The sequence below is a fragment of the Hemicordylus capensis genome, chromosome 1, assembly GCF_027244095.1.
Source record: "Hemicordylus capensis ecotype Gifberg chromosome 1, rHemCap1.1.pri, whole genome shotgun sequence".
In the NCBI taxonomy this organism is placed as follows: domain Eukaryota; kingdom Metazoa; phylum Chordata; class Lepidosauria; order Squamata; family Cordylidae; genus Hemicordylus; species Hemicordylus capensis.
In genome coordinates, this window is record NC_069657.1 from 442,818,295 (window position 1) to 442,838,363 (window position 20,069).

The 20,069-nt window shown below is 44.8% G+C and overlaps 2 protein-coding genes across 13 annotated transcripts in view; one reads left to right on the forward strand and one right to left on the reverse strand.

Annotated features, from left to right (window-relative positions):
* Positions 1 to 39: 39 nt before the first annotated feature.
* On the forward strand, positions 40 to 5,547 carry RPS27A (ribosomal protein S27a). The gene is made up of 6 exons (XM_053246192.1): positions 40 to 164; positions 282 to 343; positions 2,015 to 2,069; positions 3,910 to 3,995; positions 4,776 to 4,907; positions 5,354 to 5,547. The coding sequence occupies exons 2-6, from the start codon at positions 296 to 298 to the stop codon at positions 5,501 to 5,503; spliced, it is 471 nt and encodes a 156-aa protein (XP_053102167.1). The 5' UTR covers positions 40 to 164; positions 282 to 295; the 3' UTR covers positions 5,504 to 5,547.
* Positions 5,548 to 6,679: 1,132 nt separating this feature from the next.
* Positions 6,680 to 20,069, reverse strand: part of MTIF2 (mitochondrial translational initiation factor 2) — a 42,071-nt gene continuing 28,681 nt past the window's right edge. For all 12 annotated transcript variants that reach the window (XM_053246011.1, XM_053246029.1, XM_053246078.1 and 9 more), the window contains 9 exons: positions 18,864 to 19,040; positions 17,843 to 17,982; positions 16,338 to 16,462; positions 14,904 to 15,108; positions 13,687 to 13,939; positions 12,142 to 12,282; positions 10,681 to 10,845; positions 7,903 to 8,043; positions 6,680 to 7,439 (listed from right to left, as the gene is read on the reverse strand). In XM_053246011.1, coding sequence (XP_053101986.1) covers positions 7,270 to 7,439; positions 7,903 to 8,043; positions 10,681 to 10,845; positions 12,142 to 12,282; positions 13,687 to 13,939; positions 14,904 to 15,108; positions 16,338 to 16,462; positions 17,843 to 17,982; positions 18,864 to 19,040 — 1,517 coding nt within the window. In that variant the 3' untranslated portion in view covers positions 6,680 to 7,269. The remainder of the gene's footprint in view (positions 7,440 to 7,902; positions 8,044 to 10,680; positions 10,846 to 12,141; positions 12,283 to 13,686; positions 13,940 to 14,903; positions 15,109 to 16,337; positions 16,463 to 17,842; positions 17,983 to 18,863; positions 19,041 to 20,069) is intronic.

A 20,069-nucleotide genomic window follows, 5' to 3' on the forward strand; every position in this document is an offset into this window, starting at 1 on the left:
CGTCATACCCTCGCATGCACTCTAGCCAGCGGTGCACGCCGGGAGTTGTAGTGCGTCTGGCTTCTCGAGGCGCCGCCTCCTCCTTTCCTCCTGCCTTGGAAACCCCGTGCGAGCGCTAGCGGCGCTCTCTTTCCGGTGTCCGCCATTCTGCGAGCAGGTCGTTGGTAAGGGCTGCCTCTCTCGTAGCGCCGAGCGCACTTTCTCCCTCTGCGGGCCTGGTGCGGCCTAGGCCCGGCCCTCGGCGCCCGCTTCCTTTCTCACGGTTTTTGCTGTCTCCTCAGGTGCACCCGCCGCCATGCAGATCTTCGTGAAAACCCTCACCGGGAAAACCATCACCCTCGAGGTGAGGCGGCCGAGAGTGGGAGAGGAGGTGCAAGGACGGGTGGGCGAGGCCGGGCTACGCCAAGGCGGCTCAGCTACGGGCCTCTGGCCTCTCCTTGGGGTCGCCAGTTTGGGCCGAAACTCTTCCTGGAGATCTATTCCCCCGCCCCAACATTTTGTACAGTGCTATCAATCATATTATTCATCTTATTTATTTATGATGAATATACATTTCTAGGCAGTGCAGACCATTCAGATTTACAATATAAAAGCAAACAAAAACTCTCAGAATAAAACAATGAGACAGTTCAGATTAATTTATAACTAAAAGCCTGAGAAAACAGATGTGTTGAGGGCCTCTTAAAAAGCAGGGCTGGGGATTATTTTGCTTCGTCCCTGCCCACCCCCCTTCCCCTTCCTCCTTCCTCCAGGGATGCTGGTGGGAATCCTGCTATGCCCCACAGTCCCCTTCTGCTAGTTACTTCGCGAGGTTCCCTGGGCGTGAAGGAGGGGGAAAGAAACTAGGGTTAGGGTTAGCCTGGGAAGCAGATAATGAGCCTGGGACTGTAGGTTGGTCTGAGTTTCTGTGGGGACCAGTGTTCCCTCTAAGGCCTGCGCATGTGCATGTTCTCATAAATTTTTCAATGTCGGCTCAGTTTATTTTAGATCCCGCTCAGGTGGAATCAGGAAGGCCCCACTCTGAATGCAGGTGTGCACACACTGCCTTGATACTACTGCCCAGAACAAAACTCATTCTGCACACAGAAGGACAATGTGATTAGAGAGAGCACTGGTGGGGACTCAGTGAATCCAAAGGCTATGGGAGAGGAAGGATGGGGGAATGGCACCATGAAGGAGACAAAAGTACATCCTAAGGGGGAGTTCATATTTGCCTTTTTTTTTTGCTTTTCCTTTAAAAAAAAGGGTGGGGGAGTGGTTCACAACATGGGAATTGCATGTCCCTTTTGGATAGGATGGTGGTTTGACTGGTGTGTGGAAGGGAGTTCTCCCCATGCCCACCACCCCATTAGTCTCAGGCCAAAAGCAAAGATACCAGCATCTGTTGGCAACAGAAGGTGGTTCTAGCTTGGTCTTTTTTCTAGCCATGTGTTCCTGTAGAGCCTGGGAGGAGACAAGGAGAGCTGTGTTCTTTTCGTGCCTGTCTGGTAATAGCTAGTGAGATTGTTGGCTGTGAGCTCTGGCTTTCTTTGTATTGTAAGTCACCTCAACAAGCAGAAAGGCAGAATAGAAATATTTATATCTTGGTAAGAATAAATCAAGATGTTTTAGGACTATGGATACAAGTTAATCCAGGTGTCGTTGCAGTGATTAAACTTATTCTTAGTTCTAATTTTTAGAGTAGTGTACATCGTACAACTGTGGGCATGATAGCCACTTGATATCTATCTTCTATACAATCATGCACAGGATTCTGACATAACTGTTTTTAGTGACTGTACCTGCAACGTGAAGCAACCTTTTGAGTCCCTGTATGTGCATAGCTGTCATGTAAAGTGTCATATGCTTGAGAAGTGCTATGCAAAACTTTTAAATTAGAACTAGTAATGCTTTTCATCACACATTGTAAAGATAACAGGCTAATGTTCCTGTTCTACAGTATCTGGGAGTAGGTATTTTCAATGAATGTGGATCTGTTAAGCTTCTCAATGGTGGCTTCTAATTTTTCTAACAGGTTGAACCGTCTGATACTATAGAAAATGTCAAAGCTAAGATCCAGGATAAGGAAGGTAGGTGTTGTTCTCATTCTAGAGCTAGAACCAGGTTTACATAATCTATAAACAAGATATTGGGTTTGGTGCTTTAACCCTAACTCTAACCAGCTGCCTTTCCCATGGCACTACACAAGATAAATTAAAAACAGTAAATAATTCAATACACACAGGTGGTAGGAATGTGCACGGAACTGGCGGGGGTTGGTTCGACGGCGGCGGTGGGAAAACTAAGGGTGAGGGAAGGTGCAGATATCCCCCGCCAGCGCTGGCTGGAAAACTGGGGCGGCAGTGTATCTCCTTGCTGCCCCATCTGCTCTTCGGACTGAAAATAGGCGGAAGTAGTGTGCAAGCACGTGTGCAAGTATCTTACATCAAAGACAATAGATATCACAGTAACTTAGAAGAGCTGGAGAACAGTAAGGGGATGGTGGGAAAGCAAGTGAGATTCACTGGCATTAAAATGTAAGACGCTATTCATGTACTCTGGGTTCTGTGTTAACATAAGAAAAGCCCTGCTGGATCAGGCCCAAGTCCTGTCTAGTCCAGCACCCTGTTTGACACAGTGGCCCACCAGATGCCTCTGGGAAGCGCACAGGCAAAAACTGAGGGCATGCCCTCTTTCCTACTGCTGCTCCCCTGCAACTGGTATTTAGAGGCATCCTGCCTCTGAGGCTGGAGGTGGTCTATAGCCACCAGACCAGTAGCCATTGATACACTTGTCCTCTATGAATGTATCCAGACCCCTCTTAAAACTATCCAGGCTGATGACTGTCACCACATCTTGTGGCAGAGAATTCCATAGATAAATTATGCATTGTGGGAAAGTACTTTTGTCAGCCCTAAATTTCTTGGCAATCAGTTTCATGGGATGATCTCTGGTTCTAGTGTTATGCAAGATGGAGGAAAAAATTCCCTTTTAATTTTCTCCACACCATGTGTGATTTTATAAACCTCTATCATGTCTCCTCTCAATCGTCTTTTTTCTAAACTAAATAACCCCAGATGCTGTAGCCAAGCCTCATAAGGAAGGTGCTATAGGCCCCTGATCATCCTGGTTGCCCTCTTCACCTTTTCCAGTTCCACAATGTTCTCTTTAAGATATGGTGACCAGAACTGCACACAGTACTCCACATGTGGTCGCACCATAGTTTTGTATAAGGGTATTATAATATTAGCAGTTTTATTTACATTAAGTATGATGTAGAAAGGAACTTGTATACTTTAAATTGTCTTAACTTTGCACCACATTTCTACTATATTATAATAGAAAGCTTCTGATGTCAACTTAGTGAGATGTGGCAGTTGTGGTAGTAGGAGTTGGAAACAGAATATTCGTAGAATAGCTGCGGACATTGCAGAAAAGGGAAGCTAAAAAGACATAACTGTAACTGGTGCCTTTTAGTTTGAGGAGCAGAGAAAAAGTGTAAGTGGGGGATAACCTGCATGCTGAAAATACAGAAACCTGGGGATACCCATTGAAACTGATAGGCTTCTAGTCTGTGCACTACATTAAGCAGTACTAATCTTTGAAATTCCTAGGTTAAACCATGTTCTAACAGCCTCTGACACAAATGGCTTAGTATGAATACATGGAGAATAGATCTGTCAGATGCTAGTGGCTTTAAGCCAAAAATACACCCTCAATTTTCAGATATGATATTAGCCTCCAAATGCTAAGGATTCCAAACCAGGACCAAAATCAATCCTTGAATCCTGCTTAAACACAAGACATCTCAAACTAGTGTGGTGGTAGCTTTTTATTTTTACATGATTGTCAATGCAGTAATGAAATATTTTGGTTGTTAGAATATACTTGTGGGCCAGAGAAGCTTACCACTCTATTTTTCTCTACTAGGAATTCCTCCTGATCAACAGCGTCTGATTTTTGCTGGCAAACAGCTGGAAGATGGGCGCACTCTGTCTGATTATAATATCCAAAAGGTATCTCTCAAATATTTTGACATGCTAAACCAGAGCATATGAATGCATGCCTGAACAGTAAGGTGAACTCTATTGGTTTCTGGTGCTGACAGCAGTGAGGTATGGGACCCACACATTTCTTATTAAAGGGTGTGTGGATTTGTCATGAGTCTTGATAGATACTTTATGTGAAAGTATTCCCATAAGTTCGGTTCTAGCATCTAACTTCTCAATCCTTTTGAGGCACACAGAATTTTAGCAGAAGCAAACTGGAGGCTTGACTGCTGCATAATTTTGCAAACATGGAGCATACTAAATTTATTCTGACACTGCAAACCCCAAATCTCAGAAGCTGTGTTGCCTCCTTAAAATGTGGGATCAGTTTAGCAATCATGAGATTTGAAGAGCATAAACAAATGCAGTATGTATGCCTTTAACAGTTATTGGAACTGTTTTCAGTATATTTAGAGCATAGACATCTGATTTTTTTTCAGGTGCTAGTTGGTACCCTAATAATGTTCAGTAATCCATTCCTTTCTTCAAAAAGTGGTGTTTAGCTTCACAACAACCCTATAAAGTGGATTGGATGGGTTTGGGGCAGTCACTTAGCCCAGTTTGCTTCTCAGCTGAGCAGAGAACGATCTTCTCATTCCTTTTGTTATGTAAACTGCTTTGAGAACACTTTGTTGAAGTACTATATTAATACCGAAAATAACTTGGGTTTCCTATTTCCAGCCCAACATATGCTGTTGCCAGAATGTCTGTCCCTTTTCTCTTACAAAGTCTGCTTCCTAAAAACAGGAGTCTACCCTTCACCTTGTGCTGAGACTTCGTGGTGGGGCAAAGAAGAGAAAGAAGAAGTCTTACACCACTCCTAAGAAGAACAAGCATAAGAGAAAGAAGGTGAAGCTTGCTGTCCTTAAATACTACAAGGTAAGAGTAACTTTGGTACAAACAAGTGTTTGGAATATACATATTGAGTCAGCCAGCAATAAACTGCCTATGAAGACCTGTATTTCTCAGGGGATCTAAATTCCACTGGCTGTTTTTGCCTAGGTCTCATTCAGATAACTATCTTCTAAGCCTATTCATAAGTAGAGTCGGGGCTTTTTGTAAGAAGGGACAAATTAATGCATGAATAGTATCTAGTCACTCTTGACACTTGCTGAGACACCAGGGTAGCTGAATAGTTATTTCTTGCAGGGAATGTCGTAAAAGGAAATTTGGGCTCAGCTTTAAGTGGAGAGAGCATAGACTTCAAATGGAAACTAATTGTTATAGAAACGAGTCTACAGCCATGATTTCATAAGTCAGGCTTCCTGTTTTTTGGGGGGGAGGAGATTGCAGCCAGCCCTTTCATGGAGCTTGTTCTTTTACAGGTGGATGAGAATGGCAAAATCAGCCGTCTGCGGCGAGAGTGTCCCTCAGAAGAATGTGGGGCCGGGGTGTTCATGGCTAGCCACTTTGATAGGCATTACTGTGGCAAGTGCTGCTTGACCTACTGCTTCAACAAGCCGGAAGACAAATAAATGTGTCCATTGTAATAAAAAAATGAAGTTCTAGTAAGAACTAATCAGCCTACTTTCTTTTCAGTCTCTGCATTGGGATTAAACTCGGTTCAAATCCAGGTCCACAAGTTAGATCTCTTGCACCTTAAGTGTTCATGCGTCTGCCATCATTAAAAACTACACCACTGAGGTGTCCCTGTGTCACTCACTACAACTGTACCAAATTTGGTTCAAATCAGTTCGACAGTCTGCAAGTTAGTGCACTTGTGCCTCAGATGTTCATGTGTCCATCATTTTGAATTGGGGTGGATAACATCACAAGCTATGCCACTGAGGTGTCCCCATCTGTCATAAGCCAGGTGATCTCATAAGCCTACTTGAAAGTAGGCTAAAAACCCTTGAAACTGCATTTCTTCAATTTCATAAAGCAGGATCTCTAAAGCTGCAAAACTTTGAGGGGACATAATGGGCAGCTAGTTCTGCTGAAGGGACAACATCTGTATGAGAAATGATTGTAAGTGCCCACCTTCGGCCTCGTTACCTGGTGTGGTTGTAGGGTGGGACACTTCAGGTATTTTGAGAACTAGTCTTCTACTCTCAGCTATAGCAAATGCTGTTCTCTTGCTCATTGCTGAGTTGTGCCTGCCTAAAAGAAAAGGGGGGGGGGAGGAGGAATCTGCTTTTTAAAAAAACATTTTATATCCCGCTCTTCCTCCAAGGAGCCCAGAGCGGTGTGCTACATACTTAAGTTTCTCCACACAACAGCCCTGTGAGGTAGGCTAGGCTTTTGTGCCACCCTTCCAAGGAACGCAGGACGGGTTAGCCTGGGAATGAGCTGTTCCAAGCAACTCCAAAACAAGAGTGCCAAAAAGACCCTTCAGTGCTTCAGAATAGTGACTGACTTGATGAGGAAAATTACTCTTAAGTATAGTCCCATCGAGATTTAACCCATTGTCTAATGTCATTTTAATGGAACTACTTTTGAGTAATTTTCATATTACCCATGCTTCATTAAATGGCTCCTATTATATTGATTTCAGGGGACTTTGCTTTGGATGGAAGCTGAAAGGTAGATCTACTCATTTTTAGAAATGGCTAGGCTGTGGTACAAAGAGCCACCCTGCCATCTTCAGAAGGCATAGTTGTGTTCAAAATGAAACTAATGATAGAACTTGTCTCAAATTCATTCACACAAGGATCTATACAAAAACATTTATTCAGATGTTATTTATTAATCAGTGTATAGGCTACCACATGGGTATACTCCAATCTGATGCAAACAATGCCAGTGTTAGCCCAAAAGGATATGAAAATATGCTGTTGGCAGTATCCCAAAATGCAGGAATACAGACTAATGCATGGCTAACATTCTAAATTGGGACTCCTGTTTGGACAAAAGCTTTGATCTCCCACTAATGTCCTCTGATTTAACAAGTTAAGGTGCTCAGCAACATCTTTTGGTGCTGCCTGAACTGTAAACACAGGTTGGTTTGTACCTGTCTCCACACACAACATGGATCCAAGTAGATCTTCCTACTTCATTGTCTCAGAATGCAGTTCTTACAATGACAGTAATTTCCATCTGCTGCTGCTGCTCTTTCATTTAAGGCAGCTACAACGGAACAGTGTGGAAAAATAGAAAGCCTTGTTCTCTCCAATGTCTCCTCAGTCCCTGGTTTTTTACAACAGAAATTGTTCCCTGAAAGCCTTCGCTCTGCAGTATTATGTGAAGATTATTGGCCACAGTCCAAGTTTCTCAGTCCATCACACCTTAGCTGGTCTGAGTGTTAAAATCCTGGGTCCCAAGAAATCTTCCGTTCAACTTCCTTTTCATTAAAACAAACGATCTCATCTCCAGTTTGAATTTCTATATTTTTATCCAAACTAAGCCCACAATCCATGCCAGTCTTGATGACAGGGACATCATCCTTATGGTGCTTCAGTGATGTTGCGCATCCTAGGCAGAATGGAGATGAAGAAGCAAAAATTCCACTACAAACTATTCTGGAGCTCATATGTTAAAAACAGTTTACTAACATTTAAAATTTGTTGCATGCAAAGCTGTTCAAATTCCACTTCCTAATGTCTTGTAGATGAGTTATCAATAAAAACAACCACTATGATTCCTGGGAACATGGTGGCTTAGAACATTTTCTTTCCCAATGAAATAGACATAGGCTTTGGGATGGCTCATTGTTTATTTTGCTGTGCAGAGCTGTTTAAATACCCACTCATTTGGTTTGTATATGCACTTCCAAATGAAATAAATAACATGGGTCCCCCCCACACACACAAATTTTAGCCTTGGGAAGAAACAGGCATAAGATAGATACAGGCTGGGACTGGGTCATAACACAGGAGTGCTCTCCATGGTTCTGACAAGAGTTATAGGAACCTGGTCCTAAAACTGCTTTACTTACCTGTCCAGATAACATCCCCATTACGGATTAGTTTAAACTTCATCTTTCTATCCAGCAGCCCCTTCTGCACCCTGCAGCCAGCCACTGGGATTTTACTTTTTCCTACTGTGACTTCAAAGGTAGCTAAAACAGCAGCTACTCCTAAGGAAAATAAAGAGTGAGCATGAGAATTATAATTATCCAAGTTCTTAAAAACCAACTAGGCGTTTTGCTCAGTTTTATTACAGAGCCTAATCTCAAAAATCTGGTTCTTCTAGTCTACATGTATGATCAGGGCTGTGTGAGTGCAGCCCTACGGACATCTTGTGCTTTAGTCTTTCCAAATTCTCCACCAAGGAAAGTCAAACTCTGTGCTGTATTAATTATGTACACTCAGCAAATGCACATTCTCTTATTCTGTAGTAGTTATTCTGCAAGTTTTACTATTTTGCCTTTGCAAGTCATGTGGAGGAGGGAGGAGCTTATGCTGAGCTCGAAGTGCTGAACTGCAAGAAATCTTGCTCAATCATCCCTCTGGCTTCTGTGCTTTCAGCAGGAATTGCCCACACATACTTTCAGGCATCTCTTCACAATCCTAAGGACTAGAAACGTGCTTCAAAAAACCAAAAGGGCAATCAAAGTGTAAAGGAAAGTGAATTCTGCTTCTAATAGGACAGTAACAAGAACGGCAGCAAACAGATCTGTGTATAGTTTCTTTTCACTTCATGAATATCAGTACTTTAGAACATTAGGACTGTTGACACATCATGTTGTATGTGCATACAGGTGTCTGTATATGCTTATATGGTTTTGTATACATGTGTCCATTTAGAAAGTGAACATGGGGACTGGGTCCCTTAAAATGTGTTGAATATGTGTTGTACATGGATACAACAAAGAGTGTGAATAGCCCTACTCTGCTGCTGGAATATAAAGAACTGGCCACTACCTTACATGGAGTCAGATCATTGGTCCATCCAGCTCAGTATTGTCTACACTGGCCCACATACCATGCAGCAAAAATGCAGGTGGTTGGAGCATCACCCACTCTGGGGTGTGTGTGTGTGTATACACACCACCGATGTGTTGCAAATTAGGGCTGTTTGACTAAGTCCCACAAGCACAGTTGCATGATGCACAGTTGCCCATTATTTCCAATGGGCATTGTGTCGTGATGTACACAACAACTTATATACTGCTTTTCAACAAAAGTTTCCAAAGCAATTTACATAGAGAAATAAGGAAGGAAGGAAGATGGATCTCTGTCCCCAAAAGGTTCACAGTCTAAAAAGAAACATAAGATAGACACCAGCTGGCCACTCTGACCTTATAGGACAGTTTTCAATCTTCTTGGAAAACTGCCGCTCCTGGGCTTTTCTCCCCCTCTCCTACTTGCTATGGGCCACAATCAGGCGAAAAACAGCCATCAAACACAGGACAGTGGACACAGTGCGCCAGGCTGACCTAGGTATCCAGCCTTCCTATCCCCGGAAAGCCTCAGCTACTCTGCCTCTCCTGCCACATACCTGTCACAGCTAGAAACCCCAAGCCACAGAAGGATTTCTACCCTTGCCCACTGTCACGCCCTCCCCTCTGCTGTACTGGAAGGCAAATACAGAAAGATCCCAATGGCAGAAAGGCTTTGTCCCTGTGACACTGGGGAGGTAGAAACCACAGAACATGTACTTCTTCTCTGCCTCTTTTACAGAGACGTTTGGGCCAAGCTGGTTTCTCTGCTGCTTAGCAAGTACCCTGGCTGCCCAAACCATGTCTCTACCTGGTTGCTGCTTTCAGATGAAGTCTCAGCCTTCATGTTTAATGACACCAAGATCTGTGTGGCAGCATGTAAGATCCAGCGGACCATGACGACCACACCTTCCTCTCGCATCAGCTCTACATCGTTTTGAACTGCTGTCCCTGCCACTATTTTCTAGCACGCCTATCATATATGCTCTGGTTTGGGCACTGCTTTTTCATTCTGCTCCTTCCAATTTTAATAATCTCATAGCTTCCCCCTCCCCCTCCCCTTTGCAAGGGTAGCAGTTTTAAAATATCATATAATAGCTTTTAATATTGTAGTAATAATTCTAATGTAACATAGTTTTATGGTTCCATATGTAGTGACTTATACTGATTTTATATTGAAGCTGAACTTTAGCAGTAGTAGATTTAGTGTCTTATTTACAATTTTAGAGTAGCTTTTTTTTTTTAGTAATTATAGCCACAATAACTATTAGTAGTTTTTAGTAATTTTATAGGATTTCTATAGTACTTATCTTGAAGTAATTATAGTTTATAGTATTTCTAATGTAACATGACTTCATAATTTCTCTTATGACCATACTGCTTCATAACTGCTTTTAACCATGCTCTACTGTACTATCTTGTACTACTGTACTGGTCTTGGACTGTAATTAAGATGATCGATTGACAGACACCAGCAACAGTCACTGGAGGGATGCTGTGCTGGGGATGGATAGGGCCAGTTGCTCTCCCCCTGCTAAATAAAGAGAATCACCACGTTAAAAAGGTGCCTCTTTGCCCAGTTAGAAGGGATGTATCGGGGGCTACTGGCAGCCTCTCAGGGAAATACCAGGGATTGAACCCGGGACCTTCTGCATGCAAGGTGGATGCTCTTCCACTGAACTATGGACCATAAGCCTTGCTGGATCATACAGAGGGTCTGCTCCCTAGTAATGTCTTACTAGATACCTCTTGGAAGTCCACCAGCAGGGCATGGAGGCAACAACTCTCCCCTCTAGCTTATCCCCCCGGGCCTGGAAAGCAGAGGTGGTGTACCTAGCACATGCTCCTCCACAGCACAGGGCAAGGTGCTGCTCAGCTCTCTCTGCAAGTCCTCAACGAGGCGGTAGATGATGTTGTGCAGCTTCATCTTTATCCCCTTCTTAGCAGCCAGCTGCTGGGCAGATTTATTTGCATTCACATTGAATCCATATATAACACCTGGCAATTCAACAACAACAAGAAGAAGAAGGGTAAATAGAAATCGTTATTTGTCTTTAAAAAACAAACTACCCACTAGGAATACTTCCAGTACAAGAGCTGTTGTGTTTAATAAGACATTAAAACTAGGATTGGGTGTGTTCAAGAAAACTAGGTAGAGTTCTGTATCAAGGTGGCCAGTTCTGCACTGAGAAAAGGTGAACTTTTCTGCAACTGAATAAATTATGCAATTATGCATATATTTGCTTATTTTGTATAATTTAATCTGTGCCCATCATGGGGGCATGGAGCTAAATAAGGCCTTGACCACTGAAAATCCTACTGAACTCCCCGATCTGCTGAGACTTCGCAAAGGATTTTGCACAGAATCCTACAGCTATGAGGGCTGGAGACTCTTTAAAATATGTATTTTAAAAGCTAAGCTCTATGTCCAGAATTCCCAAATCTCTTATCCATATAGAATCCACATAACTCTGAGGAAAGCAACTTGGCACTATAAATCTATGTACTATTTCCAAAAATGCTGAAATCTGGGACTCTTAACCAGAGCACCTACAGGCAAGTGCTGGACTAGGACTGGGGAGACCCGAGTTCAAATCCCCATTCAGCCATGAGACTTGCTGGGTGACTCTGGGCCAGTCACTTCTCTCTCAGTCTAACCTACTTCACAGGGTTGTTGTGAGGAGAAACTTAAGTATGTAGTACACCACTCTGGGCTCCTTGGAGAAAGAGCGGGATATAAAATGTAAAAACAACAACAGGAGGAGGTACCAGCAGACTCAGGGTAACCTGAAAATATGCTGGTGTTCAAAAAATCTGAAGAAAAAACCCTTAATTGGGCCAGACCCAACACGCCCCCCCCGCGCAAAACTGCCCCCATATTAGCCAATGGGACAGAATGTTCATGAGCTCAGACAGTTAACAACTGACAAGCAGGCGGGCAGAGGTAATGACATTCTGTGGCAAAGGGGTGGGGAGGGCATGAACAAAGAGAGACTGGGAAATTTATCAGCTTGAGGAACACTCCCCGAAAACAGTCAACAACCCCTTCTGCTTCTGCAGTGGAGAGGTGCTAATATTATTGCTGTATTATTATTGCTGCTGACAACAACATAATTGGGACACAAATTAGTTACTAGCCATTGGCAACATCTTCCTGTGCATGACGGTCTCTGCCCTGGGCTTTGCTTCCTCCTATATTTCACGACTGATTGCTGAGTTGCTAATTCAGGCTGAATCTCAACCACTGAGCAAAGAAAATGCCACCTATTGATCACCTGAATATGCAGTCCTTACCTTCAAATGTTTCTGCAAGGTTTATATCATTTTCACTGATATCTCCAACTCCAAAATGAACCACGTCTAATTCACACTCCTCGTCAGCATCGTAGGTCTCCAGGATATTCAAAATGGTTTCCACAGAGCCATCAACGTCACCTAGGTGGGGAAAGGGAAGGCTACTTAGTTGCAATGCAGAAAGCAACAAGAACATCCACTTCTAGTAGGAAGCTTCAATTAAAGGAATGGGAGCCCAGGAGCCAGCACGGTTTGGATAGGTTCCAAATGGATTTTGCCCCATTTCTGAAAGAACGGCTATTTCCAAAGTAAATGCTCTGTAGTAGCAGGGTTTCAGGTTCCTAGTCTACAAACAGGGCCCTTAAGAAACACGATGGATGCCATTTACAGTTCCATTTTGTCATTCCTTTGACTGCAGGAGTCTCAAATTGAGGCCCTCCTGTAGATGCTGGCCTACAATTCCCATCATCCCTGGCTTGGGGCCATTGTGACTGGAAACAATTATCTATCTATCTAATTTGTACACCACCCCAAACTTTCATCTCTGGGAGGTTCCACAATGGGAGTGGAAGTCCAACAACTGCTGGAAGGCCATCGTTCGAAACCCTTGTCATACTGCAAGGCTGCTCAACTTCAGCCCTACTGCAGATGCTGGCCTACAACACCCATAATCCCTGGCTGTGACCACTGTGGCTTGGGAATTATGGCAGTCGTAGTCCAAGAATAGCTGGGGGTGGGAGCCGTTGAGCAGGCCTGTTCCACTGACATGCAAGTAAGTATTGTGTTCTCTTTGGCCAGTCTTGCTTCTCTGAGGCTCAGGTTTAGGAACACAGGAACATAGGAAGCTGCCTTATACTACTGGTCCAGCTAGCTCAGGATTGTCTGCCCAGGCTGGCAGCAGCTTCTCCAAGACTGCAGGCAGGAGCCTCTCTCAGGCCTGTCTTGGAGATGCTGCCAGGGAGGGATCATGGAACCTTCTGCATGCAAGCAGGCAGATGCTCTTCCCAGAGCAGCCCCAGCAAAGCTCCAAGATGGCCTTCCTAGGGATGGGTTGCTTCCGTCTAAGCCCTTCCTCCCGATTCTTTCCCCAGGGTCTCGGACTGCTCCTCTTGCCTCGGTTTCCAGCCTAGCCCACCTGGAGACCTCTTTATAGTCCCACTGTGCCCCCGCCCACCGCCCCCATCATGGCAGCACCCTCCTCACTGCCACCTTGCTGCTCAGTCTGCTGCAGCCCTCTGCCCTGGCTCCTTCCACATTGAGAGAGAGAAAGCGCCAAGCCCTAGACGCCAGAGTGGGTGGAATATGTATGAGGAGGGGGGCAGTGTCCCCTGTAACAGGGATCCCTAGGTGGTGTCGACTACAACTCCCACCACCCCCAGCCACAACGGCCTTCGGCTGAGGATTATGGGTCTTGTAGTCAACAACACCTGGGAATCCCTGTTACAGGGGACACTGATGGGGGGGACTGGTATCCAGGCCGCAAACCTCCAGCTCCACACTGCAGCTTTGAGCACCAGGCCAAAGCGGCAGCAAAAGGGCCTTCACCTTTGATGATGATAGGCAAGGTGTTCCTGTCGCTCTTCACCCTTTCTTTAGGCCGGATGGCCATGCTGTGCCTTTTGGCTTTGTACAGAATCGTGCTCCTCTGCCTCCACGTGAGGTTGGTCAGGCCTTCTCGCTCCTTGTTGTAGGCCTCCTTGTGCTCCTTCTGCTTGGCCTCTATGACCCCTAGATCCTTCTTCATTTTCTCCTGCTGCTCCACGTAGGCTCTCCACTCGACCACTTCACGAGCCCTTTGCTTGGCAGAAGAACAAGAGAACTGCTTGGCTACCTCAGACAAAAGACCCGACCCGCTCTAGCACAATGCTTCCTGTACTGGCCAGCCAAATACCTCGGAGGGGCTCCAAGTCAGGGCATGATGGGGGTGGCCACTACATCTGGTACACTGCCTCTGAACATGGAGGTTCCATTTAGATAGATCTATCATTTTCTAAATATTATTCTTTTAATGTTTCCCATCCTTCTTCCAAGGAGAAGGAGGGGCACCCCCCAACCCTTGCAATGTCCTATCCTAAACACCACCCTGTAAGGCAGGTTATGCGGAGGGAGGGCGGGGGAGAGAGAGCGAGAGTGAGAGCGTGCTATCCCTGCAAGGTCACCCAGTGAATATCATGGCTGAGTGGAGATTCGAACCCAGGTATCCCAAGCCCTAATTTGACAAACCTAATCTGACTAACCACCATATTATACTGATTCTAAAAATGATGGCTGAGAAGGGAAAAAGCAGATGTGGATCTGTGCATACCTGAAACCACTTTGCCTCTTGCGTTTGTTAACTTTTGCCGCCTGCAACAGGCTCAGACTGAGGGGAATGGGGAAAGGGCAGCAATGTAGAAGAGCCTCCCTCCCACCTCAGAAAAGTGGAGGAAAGCGGTCCTAGGGAAAGAGGGCAGAGCCATTTTGCAACCAGCTTCACTTCCAGCAGAATTGTTAGTTTCCTGTGTTGCTACCGCTGAAGTCCATCTGTAGGCCTGGACTCCTCTCCAGTACCCCTCTGAAGCCCTCTAGAGCAGGGGTTCCCAAACTTCTGTCCCCTGACGTTGGACTACAACTCCCATCATCCCCAGTCAAAGAGGATGATGGGAGTTATAGTCCAACACCATCTGGGGATCCAAGATGTGAGAGTATTGTTCCATTTTCCCAGGAACAGAACCAGCTCTGGGAGCATCAGGCTCAGATCCTAAATGGGAAACTTGCAGTACCTCAGACTCTACTTCAAGGATTTCCTCTCCTGCGGAAGGGACTTCCTTCCAGCCTACGATCTCCACGGGCATGCTGGGAGAGGCAGTTTCCATGGCCTTGCCGTTCTCGTCAAACATCAGGCGTACTTTGGCCCAGCTGTTCCCTGCAACCAGAATGCAGCCTTTTCTCAGAGTGCCTCTTTGGATGACGGCTGTGGTGACTGGACTAGAGGAGGGAAAAGGAGGGGAAGATGGCATCTGGTTTCACATTCACAGTTACAGAAAACTCCTGTCAGTTACGTGACAAAAGAAAAGGAGAAAGCACAAAAACCGCTAATGCGTTCCACGCGCTGGAACATTTTATCACCACACTGAGGAGGTGTTAAGGACAGAAAAGTGGTTTTTATTTAGCAAGAAGTGCAATGTCACCCCATCAGCTTTGTAGTGGACTGACAGGTTCAGACTGGTCTCCTTGGGCTGAAAACCCACACTCTAGCTGGAACATAGGAAGCTGCCATATACTGAGTCAGACAATTGGTCTATCTAGCTCAGTATTGTCTGCACAGACCAGCAGCGGCTTCTCCAACATTGCAGGCAGGAATCTCCCTCAGCCCTATCTCGGAGAAGCCAGGAAGGGAACTTGGATCCTTCTGCTCTTCCCAGAGCGGCTCCATCACCTGAGGGGAATATCTTACAGTGCTCACACATCAAGTCTCCCTTTAATATGCAACCAGGGTGGACCCTGCTTAGCTAAGGGGACAAGTCATGCTTGCTACCACAAGACCAGCTCTCCTCTGGCCAAGCTACACTGTCTCCCCAGTGGAGGGATTGATTAATTAATTAATTAATTATATTTATAGGCTAGTTTCACATTCAATTCTCCTGAAGTAACATATCACTGCCAGGTTGGAGGAGGCAGACCTACTGAATCCAATTAAGGGATCAACAACCCCCTCAATTTTGTTTAGAAGGAAATTATACTGTGCAAAACATATTAATCAACAAAGCTTACTTAAATCAAAGGGTTTTTTAAAAATGCATGCTCTTGCTTGCCCAACAAAATAGGAAGCTGCCTTACTGAGTCGGACCACTAGTCCATCTAGCTCAGTATTGTCTGCACAGACTAATAGCGGCTTCTCCAAGGTTGCCGGCAGGAGTCTCTCCCAGCCCTATCTTGGAGATGCCAGGGAGGGAACGTGGAATCTTCTGCATGCAAGTGCTCTTCTCAGAGTGGCCCCTAAGGAGACTATCTTACAGTGCTCACAAATGTAGTCTCCCATTCAAATGCAAACCAGGGCAGACCCTGCTTAGCAAAGGGGACAATTCATGTTTGCTACCAGAAGACCGGCTCTCCTCCTACATACTTTGTAGAAAGTTCTAATGCAACAGTTATAATGCAACAGATGACTGAAAACTCTGGCATGGAATGAAAAGACACATGACTCGGGGACGTACCCTTTTCCTTTATCTGTTCGGGACTCTATGATGGTACCTTCCACAAGACCGGAGCAGTCTGCCTTCAGTTCCAGCACTTCAGCAAGAGTGACAGTTGCCTCCGCTAAAGCCATCAAGTTGTCACCCTGCACAAAACAAATACAGTTCAGAGACAGGTTCAGAGACTCAGGAGGATTTAGGAAAGGAAACCTCAGCACAAGTATCACCTTGTTGTCACAGGAGATATGCAGATCTAAAAGTTGGGATTTTTGCATGGAAGGCCCCTTAAGGCTGGGGCACAATTATAGGTCACCACATGGAAGCTGTTTTAAATCACTGTATGTGGAGGTTGTCATCATGTGGTAACATATTCATCTGCAGAACTTCACACAAGACTGAACACTGTTTCCCATGCCCATTCCCATTTCCCATTTGCATTGGTTTGGGGCCTCTTGTAATGGCATGAAGAAAAACAATCCAGTCTATACAATGAGGCACTGCACATTCATGTCTTATCTCATGGTGGTCAAGAACCTACAACCACAGGGATTTAAAACGACTGCCCTCTGGTGGCTATGACTGTGGCCGGTCCTTATTCTCTGAGCTCCTTCTTCAGCATCACCAATTAACATTTGCCCTCACTCCTCAAAACGGTCTCTCAAAGATGAATCAATCAACTAAAAAAGAGTTGATTAATCTAACAGTGTGGACTTGCATTTTTATTGAGACATCCTGTGGACAGATGGACACAAAAGCCCGATTCAGATGTTCTCCAGAAGCCCCATTCTAGCCATGTACAGTGGTGTGAAGCAGGGGTCGGGGAGAGGAAGTCCCGCCCCCACCCCATCAATCACCTGCGCACCCGGCCACTCATGGTTTTGACAAGGCTTTTCTGAAGAGGGAAAAGCCCCCTCCATGGCGGTGGGCACATCCGTGATTGTGAGGGGATCGATTCACTCTGTCAGGGTCTGCTTCAGGCTTATCACCTTTGCTGATGTCAACAATAATTGGAAACGAGAGAGGCAAAGATCCAACTTTGCAATCACGGACGTGCCCGCCATCATGGGGAGGGCTTCCCCCTCTTCAGACAAGCCTCGTCGTAACCGTGAGCAGTGGGGCGCATGGGCGAGTGACATGGTGTGGGCGGGACTTCCTCCCCCCCCGCCATGCTGAATATGGCTACAGCTGTGCTTTTTAATAATCGTTGTACCATGAAGCTATACAGCTTTCAGGAGAATTCTGGAACAGTTATGGGATAATCAAACATACTTTTGGATCACGAGCTATCTTGAGTTTGCCAAGGGTTTCTGCCCTGACACTTATTGAACCTTTTGTGCAATTTAGTTCAGTATTGTAGAGAGATCCCAGCAAGTGAGCTTGCCGTGGGAACAATGGTCCGTGTGAACCCACCCTTAAACATGACACTACTTGGCCTCGGGACCGGTGCCATCACCCCAGTTTTCATTTTCCTGGAATAAAGTCCACATGTGGCCCACAGGGGAAACTTTGAAGTTGGTTTGCATTACCTTTAATGCTGAGATATGGACGGTTTGAACATCTCCTCCATACTCTTCACAAATGACGTCATGAGCCAGCAACTCTTTCTTCACTCTGTCAGGGTCTGCTTCAGGCTTATCGCATTTGTTGATGGCAACAATAATAGGAACTGAGAGAGACAAAGAATGAAGGTGACATAGGACATTGGAAGCTGCCATATACTGAGTCAGACCCTTGGTTGATCTAGCTCAGTATTGTCTTCACAGACTGGCAGCGGCTTCTCCAGGGTTGCAGGCAGGAATTTCTCTCAGCCTTATCTTGGAGATGCTGCCAGGGAGGGAACTTGGAACTTAGGTGTTCTTCCCAGAGTGGCTCGATCCCCTGAGGGGAATATCTGACAGTGCTCACACATCAAATCTCCCATTCATATGCACCCAGGGTAGACCCTGCTTAGCTAAGGGGACAAGTCATGCTCGCTACCACAAGACCAACTCAGGCGGAGAAGAGTAAGATCCAGAAACAGGTAAGAAGGGTGTCCAAACCTCTGGTTCCATCAAATGAAAGGATATTTATTTCCATCATTTCACAGGGAGCAACCTAATTATATAGATATCTGATTTGCACACCCAAAAACCAAGAATGTATGGATGAACTAAAATCTCTGCGGGAAAGTTTCTGCAAGTATGTACAATCTGAACAGGTGGCACTTATTTAAAAAAGCTTTTTATTTTGATATTTTTAAAAGGAACCATCGTTTGCAAATCACATCAGTTATATGGGGGAGGGGAGAATGAGGATTCTGAAACATTTCTCTTTATTTTTCTAACCATATTCTGCAACTAATGTATGCATAAAAGAAATGAGGATAACAAAGTTCTAATAATAATGCATATTGTCCATTAACCAATTCATGGTTTGTCAGTATATTTTATCAATAGTGGCCAACATCCCCAACAACCATATGCCCTTGTGCAGGGAAGACACATCCCTGCTGCATGAACAGTGGTCACTGAATCATAAACGATTTAATTCTTTAAAAAACTGCTGTACCTTTGGCATTTTTAGCATGCTGAATAGACTCCACAGTCTGTTTCATTACTCCATCTTCTGCGGCTACCACCAATATGACTATATCAGTGACGTACGTTCCTCTTGCCCTCATGGATGAAAATGCAGCATGGCCAGGAGTGTCCAGAAAAGTTATCTTTTCCCCAGAAGGCAAATGTACTGTTGGTGAAAAAAATGAAGACATCATAAACAGCATCCCTTGGAAGGAGGATTCTGAGCTCCTTGAACCATTTCACAGAACAGTCTGCAGAGGTGACGGATTCTGTAAAGGTAGCAACGACTCATAAAGCTGAACTCCCATCCCTAATATTTACATTTGCTGAAAATAGACTCAAATTAAAGTATCTCTTTGCTGCACTCAAAGTTCTGCAGTATGCCCTCTGTTAGAATAAAGCTTTCTTTGAAGTCTTGCACCTTAATGCTTTTTAAAGTGGCGATTCTCTTTATTTAGCAGGGGGAGAACAACTGGCCCTATCCATCCCCAGCACAGCATGCCTCCAGTGGTTGTTAACTGGTGTCTATCTTGTGTTTGTTTTTTAGATTGTGAGCCCTTTGGGGACAGGGAGCCTATCTATCTAACTATCTATCTATTTATCTATCTATCTATCTGTCTAAATTTATATCTATGAAAACCACTATGGGAATTCTTGAAAAGCAGTATATACATATTCGTCTGATGTCTTATTTTATTTATTTATCAAATTTGTAGACCACCCCAAACTTCCATCTGTAGGTGGTTTACAACATATAACAAATTAAAAATGAAAACCTTATAAACAATTTAAAACCAAAGTCAAGTTAAAAAGCTTGGGTGAAAAAACAAGTCTTTAAAGACTTTTAAAAAAGTTGTCAGAGATGGGAGGCTCTTCTTTCAGCAAGGAGCACATTCCAGAGTCTCATGGCAGCAACAGAGAAGGCCTGTCTTTATTCCCATGCTGCAGAATCTACAGCAGGGTCAGCTGCTGAACCCCAAGATTCAGAGTTGTTGCCAGGCAGAGCCCTATCAAAATCAGGATGGGTTGCGAAGTAGTGACTTGCTCATGGCCTAGAGAGGTTCATGGATGAGCAAGGATTTCAGTCTCAGGCCTTACTATCAGGCAAGGTGGGATGCCTGCCTCAGGGAGCTCATCTGAGGTGCCACCAAGGACAACAGAGGGGAAGACAGGGAGTTAGGAACACAGGAACATA

What these genes read in the sequence shown, in the direction of transcription:
- RPS27A (XM_053246192.1), top strand. Translation starts at nt 296, where the DNA reads ATGCAGATCTTCGTGAAAACCCTCACCGGGAAAACCATCACCCTCGAG. An exon ending in TAAGATCCAGGATAAGGAAG is followed by an intron (nt 2,070 to 3,909) that starts GTAGGTGTTGTT and finishes TTTCTCTACTAG; the next exon opens with GAATTCCTCCTGATCAACAG. An exon ending in CTGATTATAATATCCAAAAG is followed by an intron (nt 3,996 to 4,775) that starts GTATCTCTCAAA and finishes TCCTAAAAACAG; the next exon opens with GAGTCTACCCTTCACCTTGT.